At 40.5% G+C, this 12,682-nt stretch overlaps 1 protein-coding gene across 2 annotated transcripts in view; it reads right to left on the reverse strand.

Moving 5' to 3' along the window:
- Positions 1 to 12,682, reverse strand: part of LRBA (LPS responsive beige-like anchor protein) — a 1,038,582-nt gene that overhangs the window by 82,655 nt on the left and 943,245 nt on the right. For both annotated transcript variants that reach the window (XM_073604899.1, XM_073604906.1), the window contains one exon: positions 11,061 to 11,123. In XM_073604899.1, coding sequence (XP_073461000.1) covers positions 11,061 to 11,123 — 63 coding nt within the window. The remainder of the gene's footprint in view (positions 1 to 11,060; positions 11,124 to 12,682) is intronic.

The following is a 12,682-nucleotide window of genomic DNA, read 5'->3' on the forward strand; positions in this document are numbered from 1 at the left end:
AACCCTTTGTGACCAATCAAATTTTTTTGTTCAGCAAAATTATTCTAGAAACAAAAATCTGATTGGGTGCTGCACTAATATGTATATTTACATACATAGTGGCGTGTGAATAGTGTGCTTTAAAACAGCAGTCTTACAATGCTGTTATATAACTCTGGGTCTAGAAACATTTTGCCACATTCTTTTCCTTGAGACCAGCACCATGTGGAAATTTTACTTAATTCCAGTAGTCATAAACCACGCTTCAATTTGTTTAGATGTGTGTATGTGAGCATTAACATCCTGGAATATGGGAACATGATGCGAGAAAAATAGTGTGCAACTATTCTGTGATTATTTTGGAGGCTGTTGTATTAAAGGTGGTTTTGTTAAATTTATCAATGAGCCTGTTAATTGTCCATTTTCACCTGTCTATGAGCTTCATATGGGGCAATGGAAAGGACCAGCAACCTCAGGGGGGCATTTCATTGCTGAATCAGCGGGCCCCTCCAACTGGAAACGGCAGCAGTGTGGGACCCTGGATACTTAGGTGGGTATATCTGGCTTCAACAGGGGGGGGGCAAACAAGATGGATTAGAGGTGGGTGGGAGATAGGGCTTTAAACTGAAAAATCTTGTCAGCAGCAGAACAAAAATGCATATCCACAAAGAAAGCTGAATGCTCATTTTTTTAATAACTCAAGAAATAGAAACATGCTTTTTTCAGCCCATAAAACTTCAGAAAAACATAGACCAAATGCTGTAGGACCACAGGGTCCAACACGTGCAGCACACAGGTACCCTCCCCATCACCCTCAACAACCCCTTTTCTATTTCCTACTTACCAGCCCTCTCCTCTCATCCTTACTGTGTCGCTGTAAGGGCCAAACACCTGCCACACAAAGAGAGGGGATATACACTCACTGACCACTGTTCGATACACCTTTCTAGTACCACATGCCAAAGGTGCTCTATTGGATTGAGATCTGGTGACTGTGGAGTCCATTGGAGTACAGTGAATTCATTGTCATGTTCAAGAAACCAGTTTGAGATGATTTGAGCTTTGTAACAGGGTGCATTATCCTGCTGGAAGTAGCCATCAGAAGATGGGTACACTGTAGTCATAATGGGATGGACATGGTCAGCAACAATACTCAGGTAGGCCATGGTGTGTAAACTATGCTCAATTGGTACTAAGGAGCCCAAAGTGCACAAAGAAAATATCCCCCACACCATTACACCACCAGCCTGAACAGTTGATACAAGGCAGGATGGATCCATGCTTTACGCTAAATTCTGAACCTACCATCTGAATGTTGCAGTTGAAATCAAGACTCATCAGACCAGGCAACGTTTTTCCAATCTTCTATTGTGCAATTTTGGTGAGCCTGTGTGAATTGTAGCCTCAATTTCCTGTTTTTAGCTGACAAGAGTGGCACCCGGTGTGGTCTTCTGCTGCTGTAGGACATCTGCTTCAAGGTTTGATGTGTTGTGCGTTCAGAAATGGTATTCTGCATGCCTTGGTTGTAACGAGTGGTTGTTTGAGTTAATGTTGCATTTCTATCATCTCGAACCAGTCTGCCCATTCTCCTCTTACCTCTGAGATCAACCAGGCATTTTTGTCCACAGAACTGCTACTCCCTGGATATTTTATCTTTTTCGGACCATTCTCTGTAAACCCTAGCAATGGCGTGAAAATATCAGCAGTTTTTTAAAATACTCAGACCAGCCCGTCTGGCACCAACAACTATGCCATGTTCAAAGTCACTTAAATACCCTTTCTTCCCCATTCTGATGCTCGGTTTGAACTTCAGCAAGTTGTCTTCACCACCTCTACATGCCTAAATGCATGGAGTTGCTGCCATGCGATTGGCTGATTAGCAATTTGTGTTACCAAGCAATTGAGCAGGTGTACCTAATAAAGTGGCCAGTGAGTGTATATACCTGCCATCCAAGACGCATGCCTTTTAACTAGTACGTATCCCCTGGCTAAGCCTCAACCCATAGAAGGTGTCCATGTAATTGGAGCCAAAACAACGGACCCGGGAAAGAGCATCAGCATTGTGTTGATGTTTCCCAGGTCTATGCTCCACCATGAACTGGGACTCTGGCCAGGAACCATTGTGCTTTGCAGGCATTTGCCCCATTATTCTATTTCATTCATGTTAACAGAGCATGGCTGAATACCATCCAGAACTTACTTCTCAATAGGTGGTACTGGAGCAAGACCAAGGCCTACCTAATGGCCAAACATTGTTCTACCACCATGACATTTTTTGCAACCGTAATTAACTTCTGACTGAGAAAGACCAAGGAACGCTCCTCGACACAGATCACAGATGACTGAACAAGTCCCACATCATAATCTTCCATTTGAATGACAAATTTCTTTGAGATATTGGAAACTGTTAGGACATGATGTTGGCACAGTGCTGACTTGCACTCCAGGAACGCCTTCCGAGCATCTGCATTCCACTTGATCATGACTGACTTCCTAACATTGGTTTAATTGGTCAACAGTGTTAGGCACAAACTGTCTGTAGAACCTCACTATGCCCAAGAATGCACACATCTGCTTTTTGGTGAGGAAACAAGGCCAAGACTGTATAGCCTCTACCTGGCTTCACCATACCCCTTCCTACACTATACCCAAGGTACTTCGCTTCCTCTATGTCTAAAGCACACTTGGAGTCATGGTAATTCCCCCATTTTCAGTGTAACACTGCCTGGACTTTGGACAAATGGGATTCCTGGTCTCTGCTGAAAACAAGATAAAAACAACAAGGGTGCGGGATCAGTAACCATGTAAAGCATTTATTTAAAATGAAAGTATCACTCAAAAATTGCCTGTATTTAGCTTGAAGTGCCAAGAGCAGATGTGACAGCAGCCATTAATCATACTCAATTTCACATAAATCATCAGGCATATCTATAATGTTCTCTGAAGGTTGGAGGGCTGTTCTACCCATCTGGTCAGACCCCTTCCTTCCCCAAAGAATCTTGGAAAGTCACATCCCACTATTACAGGGAGTACCAGATTTCTTAGAAGTCCAACCTTGTGTTCAACAGTTTCACAGGAGCCGGTAATAGACAGACACCAGTGGGTAGTCCATTTACCTTTCTATTGATAAAGATGACCCAAAGTGTCTTGGTCATAGGTCCCCCCAACCAGGGTGTATTGTACTAGGGTTACCATACTCCCAAAGTTCACTAGAGCTGTAAATGGAATCTTGTTGATGACCACAGTGCATTCAAAAAGGACCCCCCCCACACCTGAAAGGGTGTGTGCAGTACAGGCTTCTTGTGCAAAGAGAGAAAGACTCTTTAGAGCACCACAGTGCATGGGCTACTCTTGCCATGGGAACTGTGCCCTATTATGGCCCCAAGTATGACACCTCCAACACTGGGTCTTTACTTCTTGTGCACAGAGGATCTCCGGTTGCTCCCCTGAAGGGGCAGAATTGACTCTTCCAGGCATGGGCAAGTAGCTTCTACGTTATCATATATCTTTCCACCATTTGGTCTGCAGTTTTTGGGTCTCCAAGATGTATTCATCATTGTAGGATGACCAGTAGAGACCAGTGATACTGATCCATTATGACCCTCTCCACCAACTGGTGTCCTATCAAGGTCTAAGGTTGCAGCCACTTAATGACAAACTGGATTGATTGTACATTTGTGATCTTGGTGGCTGACCTGACTGGTAGTCCCATCAGTGTACCCACTATGCTTGGACAGCCATTGTCACCCCAGATGGGTTAGAATCTGCACATGGTCACAGACCCTAGCATCCTCGGGAGTGAGGTCCTAATATGCTTTCTGACAAGAAAGGAGCAATTAGGACAGCCCATTTATCTCATGACCTCCCTTCTTGTTCTGCTGTGCTCTCAAAAGTTGTCAGAAGTGCCTTCACATTATCTACAGATGTCAGCTTTTGTAAAAAATGGTATCAAAATCAGTTTTTTGTGTTAACAGCCTAAGCACATTGAGATTTTCTATTGTTGTGACTTAGATGAGAATCAGATCACATTTTTTGGGAAATTACTGCAAAAATTCCAGGGTTCACATTTTTTCTTGCCTCTGTAACTGGAAAAGAGTTATATTTGAGGAGTTTAGAACTGCTTTTCTGGTTAACAGAAAGAAACAGAAGAGAAACATATTTACTTCTGCCCATAAAACTTGAGCAGAGCAAACACCAAACATTGTGGCACCACAGGGCCCAGCCAGCACTGGCAGTTTTCAATCTCCCATCACTCTCAATTACCCCTCTCTATCACCTACTTCTCAGTCCTCTCCTTCCTTAAACGGTAACAATACTTTCCTAGGAAAAAAAATATTGCACATACAATTGCTACAAGTCATATTGTAATTAAATGTTATTAAAAATTACCTTTCTTTTAAATCTGCAAAGCTGTCATTTTCTGTAAAATGCAATATGGCAACCTGGAGAGGTTCCGTACACAGATGTTGTACAGAAAGCCTCCCCAGAAATGTAATTCCCTGCTTGTGTGATTGGCTTACTGATTTTCCTAGAAGTATGCACTAAACTACAAGTCAGATTTTGGGTATCCCCTTCAACAAAAATGTCTACTCTCAAAAAAATCACTTCTAAAGGGATTTAGAGTTCAGACCATGCCACTTTTTTCAAAACACTGCACGTGCAGAACCTGATTGGTATCTATAAAATCACTCCCATTGTATTTGTACATGGACGCAGAACAAAGAGCTAATTCTTAGAACAAAATTCAGGAATCTGGTACAAAGTTTGTTAAAATCGTCGCAATGTACTTAAATCACCCAAAGGGGAATACTTTTTTCTCAACAAAAGTGGAGTTACTCTTTAACCCTTGCTCATGGTCCAGTATATGCCACATAAAGAAAGAAGATGCTTACCTGCAATCCAAGATGCATCCCTTTTGACCAGTACTATATATTTAGTGTGTGTGTGTGTGTGTGTGTGTGTGTGTGTATATATATATATACATACATACATACATACACACACACAAAGACAGTACAGTAGGTCTGTCATTATGAAATCTGTACAGTATAAAAGAAAAATGCAGTTATGTTGGTGAGCTGGACCTGATTGTCTGCATTTCATCACGTTAGTTATCAAGTAGCAGTGGGGATACATATGTACAAACATGTCTGATACTCCCCATCTCAAGGTTAATACGTTTTATAAGAGATGAAAGCGAGACTATGTTGAAGTCATGAGTTACATGAAGGAAAATGATATGTTTATGCTCCAGAAAAATGAAAAGAGCTACAGCATCAGTACTCCTTCATTCCTTCTTGTTCAACACGAAATTCTTTAGTAACTAAATGCTCCTTTTCTCTGTGGGTGCCATCAAGTTTGTTATTTTCCAGAGCCATCTGCGCTAATTTACTTCTTGCCTAGCCTAACATAAAAAGGGCTTCTTCGTGACATTGGCTTGTCCCTGTTCTTTATTCCCCATCTCCGCCTTTCCCTAAACAGTGTCAGATTTGCCAGCAAATTCCATAATTTTCATCTCATCTGGCTGTGCATTTTTTCCATGTGAAAATAGAACATCTTTAGAGAATCCGTATTTGTACTATATCAGTCAGTTATATTCTAAAATGTTTTTTGTAATTGATTAAATGAGATCTCCACATCTAGGTTTTAGGAAAATTTAAAAAAAAAAAGGGGGGGGGGGGGCGAACTTACTTCACCCCCAGTGAACTGAGCCAGAAGTGGGAGCAGGTACTTGTCAAAACCAGGTGCTGGCTTCCCCCTCCCCCCCCCCATAAGGTGCCAAATGTGGCAGCGGAGGGAGGGAGGAAGCAGACAAGCGGCGCTTCCCCTTTTGGGTGGAGCTCTGGTTTAAGCTTTGAAAATGGTCGCACAGATGCCCCAGATCCAGGCTGCTCCAGTCTCAAATTTCCCTTTCTGTGTAATGAGTTTAGTGTGAAGGAACTTAAATGGCATGTACAACACAAACAGATGAGAGTAATGGGTTAAGACGAGGGATCTTCCAGTGTAATATATTGAAACTATGGTTATACCTACTTGATATCCTCTGGGTTCTGGGTAGGATCCATTTCTCACTGATTCGTCGGCAAGTGGCGTTTCCTTCCCTCCCCTTCCTACTCTCTCTCTGCAATTGACTATATTTATTTAGATGCAGAAGTTATATGCGCCCTTGGTATAGATTCTACTGCTAATAATATTCACTGAATTGTGCTTTTGTCATGTGTGATGGGCTATATGTTATACATCAGCTTTTTTTTTTTGTGACTCTGGAAATTTGTTCTTGTCACTACTAAGTAATGCAATTTACTTTTGTGTGATTGTACATGCCATTTTAGTGTGTTGTATTATTTCTAATTTCAATTAATGATACCTGTTAAATGGCATGCATAGTTCTTGCCTCAACCCTACTGAATATCTTATGGATAAACTGAAATCCAAAGTGAGCCAGATCTTGTCCAGCATCAATACCTGACCCCACAAATACTCCTATGGCTAAATAGGAAAAAATTCCACAAAGACGGTTAACTCTAAATCGATGTATATGGTTTTGGAATGGGATGTCCAACAAGGAATGGGATGTCCAACAAGCTCATATACAGTGCCTTGAGTATTATTAAGTATTCATACCCCTTAACATTTTCCACATTTTGTCATGTTACTACAAAAAAGTAAAAGTATTTTATGTAATAGACCTACACAAAGTGACACATAATCGTGAAGTGGAAGGAAAATTATAAATGGTTTTCAACATTTTTTACAAATAAATATGTTTAAAGTGTGGCGTGCATTTGTATTCAGTCAATACTTTGTAGAACCACCTTTCTCTGCAATTACAGCTGCAAGTCTTTTTGGGTATGTCGCTACCAGATTTGCACATCTAGAGAGTAATTTTTGCCCATTCTTCTTTGCAAATAGCTCAAGCTCTGTCAGATTGGATGGAGAGCATCTGTGAAAAGCAATTTTTTGCCACAGATTCTCAACTTGATTTAGGTCTGGACTTTGACTCGGCCATTCTAACCCATGAATAGGCTTTGATCGAAACCTTTCCATTGTAGCACTGGCGGAATGTTTAGGGTCATTGTCCTGCTAGAAGGTGACCCTCCGCCCCAGTCACAAGACTTTTGCAGACTCTAACAGGTTTTCTTCTAAGATTTCCCTGTATTTGGTTCCATCCAGCTACCCATCAACTCTGACCAGCTTTCCCTGTCCTTGCTAAAGAAAATCCACCCCCACAACACAATGCTGCCACCACCATGTTTCACGGTGGGGATGGTTTGTTCAGGGGGATGTGCAGTGTTAATTTTCTGCCACACATAGCGTTTTGCTTTTACGCCAAAAAGTTCAATTTGGGTTTCATCTGACCAGAACTCCTCCTTCCACATGTTGGCTGTGTCCCCCTCATGGCTTCTCGCAAACTGCAAATGGGACTTCTAATGGCTTTCTTTCAACAATGACTTTGTTCTTGCCACTCTTCCATAAAGGCCAGATTTATGGAGTGCACGGCTAATAGTTGTTCTGTGGACAGATTCTCCCACCTGAGCTGTGAATCTCTGCAGCTCCTCCAGTTACCATGGCCTCTTGGCTGCTTCTCTGATTAATGCTCTCCTTGCCCGGCCTGTCGGTTTAGGTGGATGGCCATGTCTTGGTAGGTTTGCAGTTGTGCCATACTCTTTCCATTTTCGGATGATGGATTGAACAGTGCTTTGTGAGATGTTCAAAGCTTGGGATATTTCTTTATAACCTAACCTTGCTTTAAACTTTTACACAACGTTATCCCTGACCTGTCTGGTGTGTTCCTTGGCTTTCATGATGCGGTTTGTTCACTAAGGTTCTCTAACAAACATCTGAGGGCTTCACAGAACATCTGTGTTTATACTGAGATTAAATTACACACAGGTGAACTCCATTTACTAATTAGGTGACTTCCCAAGACAATTGGTTCCACTAGACTTTAGTTATGGGTATCAGAGTAAAGGGAGCTGAATACAAATGCATGCCACACGTTTCACATATTTATTTGTAAAAAAATGTTGAAAACCATTTATCATTTTCCTTCCACTTTACAATTATGTGCCACTTTGCGTTGGTCTATGGAATAAAATCCCAATAAAATACATTTCCATTTTTGGTTGTAACATGACAAAATGTGGAAAATGTAAAGGGGTATGAATACTTTTTCAAGGCACTGTAGGAGTGACAGTCAAGCGTTTGCAAAAACTTCTGGCTATATAGTGTATATGCAGAAACCAAGATTCAGTGCCATAAGCCTTAAACACACAATTAGAGTTTTTTGAATGAAAAAAAAAAAACCCTCAGCTCCGGTCGGAGCCACTGTACTAACCATGCAAGGTTAGTTCAGCGATCTCCCCGAAACGAGCTATTGTGTTCTGACACGGGTCAGTGCTCCCAACCGTTGGCTAAGAGCGCTGACCAGCAGACTTTTATTGGTCATGCCCCTTCGACAGGAGCTGGACATTCGGCTAGCTTCTGACGGACTGGCTGTCATACACACGAGCTAAATGTTGCCTGGTTTCTATTGAACCAGCTGATACCGCCCGATATTCGGCCGATGTGTACAGCACTTAAGGAGCCCAACACAGGGCTTTGCACTGAAAACTGTGTGATAGCTACATGGATTATAATGTTTTGTGCTGAAACAATAAAGCTTCGTAGAAGAATGGCTACATGTACAGTAGTGTAGTAAAGACAGTATGAAATTAGTTCTACTGGGAAAAAAAAATTAGAATTATTCAGCTTATAAAATGTTACATCAGAATATATCTGTCAGACACCAATTAAAACTTTTCTTTGAAATTTGAACTGTAACTGAATATAAAAAAGTAAAAAGTAAAATAAGAGACTAAAGCTTCATGATTATGCACAAATATAAATCCTCCACCGTTAGCACAGTCTCTGGAAGTATTGTACATGAAAAAAGGGTGTATATTTTATTCTTCACTAGAAAGCAGAGCTTTCCTGCTCTTACTTGAATATTATCAGGGGACTTTGTGATAGGGAAGCCTAGCGCAGTGAATGATAATGAACTGTGGCTCATCCATTTCCAGCCAGTAAACATCGGTCACAGAACACACTATAAGTCACAGGAAGACTGCTCTCCACTTCTGAAGAGGATAAAACCATATCTCACTGCTCATCATCCTGACTCCTCACACTGGGGAAGGGCCAGCTTTGACAGACACAAATGAGACAATACTTCACAGGCTCGCAAAAACCCCAATTTTTTTGTATTTTTTACATACATGTTAATATAATAAGATTCAATTAATAAAGGGTATTTACAGTAAAATGTCTTATTTAGTACGTTCAGCGCACCGTGAAAGAAGTACATGAACTCCCAGCAACCAGATTTTTACCATTTTAATGAATAAGGGCATTTTTATAGGTACATAGTTTGTGATTTTTGTTTTTTTAGCCAGAAAACAACTTATATTATATTACTAGGGTTGCACCGATACCGTTTTTTTTTTTTTACCGGTGAGTATGAATGCTGATACTTTCGGCCAAGTACTCACCGATACAGAGAACCAATACCTTCGCGTTGCGATTTGAGCCCATTCATTTTGTATGAATAGGCACAAATCGCACTGTAAAAAAACATGCGATTTGAACAGGAATGCTGTGCGATTCATTCATGTCCGAATTGCATGTGGTTTTCCGCACTGCTCCTGTGTGAACCCAGGCTGAAGTCACTATGACAAGCCTGAGTTCACACAGGAGCGGTGGGGGAAACCACATGCAATTCTGACATGAATGAATCGCACCGCATTTCTGTTCAAATTCCATGCTAATTCTTTGCAGTGCCATTTGAGCCCATTCATTTTGTATGGGCTCAAATCGCACCGCAAACAATGTAAAAAGTACGTAATGAAAATGAAAGGGTTTTATGTTATCAGCAGGCTGCTGAAGGGGGGCATAAGGCAAAATATCTGCCCGCTAACATTTCCCCCTAAATATCCCTAATTCCAATAGTTAAAGTAAACTAACCTAACCCCTAAGCTAGTCCCTAACACTTTGTAGCCCCGTCCTCTGCATACTCACCTTGTTCCAGCATTGTGCACCAAAAACGGTGATGAAAAAAAGCACTTTACAATGAAGGTGTACTACAATAAGAAAGGTACAATCTCAATTAACCAGCACAGGGCATGAAGCCTATGGCCAAAAGAAACCCCCCAATATTAATGCACAGAGGGTTCCGATACATTTGTGAATTTAGCCTTTAATTATGTGTAATATTGTATATAACACAGAGAAATATTTTGTTTTAATGGAAGACTATAAAGCACCCAGTGACCAAGTTCACCCTCGCTATTCAGGTTTTAGAACTAGAAAAAAAAACTATATAATATAAAGGTGATTTTTATGTAAGCTTTGTACCAGAGATGTGGTTGAATCTCACTTTCTATATACAAGTCTCATTTTGCACATTTCTTGTATATATTCATACAAAGTATATGCCCAATAAGCCTTTTTTTTCATATTTCTTGTACAATATATACAAACGCAATTGTATTTTTACATACAATATCTGCATGATTCATTTGTTGACAGCTGCACTCTACTACAGATGCAACTAACCTAGGTTTGTGAACAAAAGGCCGGATGTTAATGATAAAGCCCTGAGTTTTATTTCTTCTCAGTGAAGAACCTAGCTGTTATTATGAAAATTTCCCTAGGAGAAAAAAAATGCAGCTCCAGCACATTACTGAACGCCAATTCATCATAACAGGGCCTCGCTCCTGCTCATCAACAAGTCTGAGTGATGAAAAGATCCAATATTATCCTGACAGTGTTTCATGCGCCATTCTCAATCACACATTATTACGGCATCCATATTAATTTTCGGTGACACACGTCCTAGGCCTGTTCAAATTAGGCAAGCCAACGAGGGGGAGTTGATGAAATACCAGCATAGCCACAGCTCATTGCATTCCAATTTGCATGCAAATGGTTTATCAGGAGAATTCCATTCCAGGCAACTGGCAAGTGAAAAACAACAGTAATCTACACTTCAGGGCTACCATACAGAGCTTAATGAATCGCATAGAGAGGAGGAAGTGACAGACCTATGAGAGGATCGATCTCCACTGGCAACTGGTACGGCTGGTCCTGAACAGCACCTTGATGGGCTGGAAGGGGTGAAGATTAGATTAGAACACAAGCTCATTCTATAGTTTTTATATAAAAATACTTTAGAAAATGTGCAAAAGATAAAACAAAAAGAAAGGTAACACTTTCATGCAAACAGACAAAATAGACAATCAACAAATAAAAACACACATATTGCATTTTAGAGGATGCTCTTTTATTTTAAAGACTTGATCACTTAGGGTGCAGCTCTACCCGTTAGACAATATGATGTGAGTAAGGGTGGACACTAAAATTAACAGCTGTTAATATGCAATAACCTTTTATGTTCCCAAAACCCTATGCAGTTTAATGGGTGGAAAGCATACACATTTTCCCTGTTGTAGAGAAGAGAAAATTATAGATGATTAATTCTATATCTTTCCTAATAAGCAAAAACACTTTTCACTGCATACAATAGAAACGTCCAGAGTCTGTGCATGCAAAATGGACTGTGATAGGCATTAAATCAATATGTTTGATCAGATCAATGCCCTCTTTTATATAATCAAATTTTGAAGAAGAGAAGTTGAGATTTTAATTTGGCAAAATGCATAAGTATTCGAATAACAATTATACAGCTGCATTTTTCAGTCCTAATCACTAAGCTAGGATTCTCTATATTTATAGGTGATAAAGCTTCTTTAGCCAGGCACATGCTCAGTATCTTTATTTTGTTTTACCAGACGCTGAGGCACATGCTTGACTGGCAGCAGCTTCACATGTGATGGTGCAAAATGAGACAGCACAAAGATGCCTGGTTTTGAATGGACAGCCATCTGCTCTGTGTGGCAATTGTAGCACATCGTACAGCACATATTATTCCTAGAGCCATGCTCCAAAGTCCTGCCAAACAGCTAATTACAGAGGAGCGCTTCTGGAAGCATCATAAGAGAGTTTTATTTTAACTTGCAAATGTCTGTTTTGAGCGTATTTAGTATTACAGTATCAATTCCAGAAAATGCTGCATCCAAATATCTACACAATTGTAGAACCCAGCAGATTTATTCAAGATGCAAAGTGTAGTGCAAAGTCAGAGAAAACTATGGCAGACAATCACATGACCTGACCAGAGTACCCTGAAAAGTAACTGGCTGCTGAGGGCTACTGCACTGTGTTGCTCTCTGAATTTTTACCAATAAATACTGGTGTTGCTGCACTTAGAAGCCTTCCTTTCTGTTAGTTTTTTTTAGAGTTTGTTTCTATTCTTCAAAGTGCTGCTCAAGTGCCCTCTGTGCATCCCCCAGCTATTCCTAGTCCCCTTGGATGGTGACCCAGAGAACCAAGACACCCAGGGGTCCTATTCATACAGAAGTGCCCTACATATCTCTATCTTCTTTAAATTACAATACTGTAAGAATAAAAGGTGCACCCTAAACTTGTAAAGACAATAAACTACCTAATACATTTCTGCTTTATATTTCAAGTTCAAGCTTATCCTGTTGACCACTTCTCTCCACCACACATACATTACCTATACTAATATTGTCTATAAGACATGTTCAACCGTGGTGCATGTACAATTATGAGCTGGTATTTCAGTTGAATGACAAAGTTATAG

Source organism: Aquarana catesbeiana, linkage group LG01 (genome assembly GCF_042186555.1).
Source record: "Aquarana catesbeiana isolate 2022-GZ linkage group LG01, ASM4218655v1, whole genome shotgun sequence".
Lineage (NCBI taxonomy): Eukaryota > Metazoa > Chordata > Amphibia > Anura > Ranidae > Aquarana > Aquarana catesbeiana.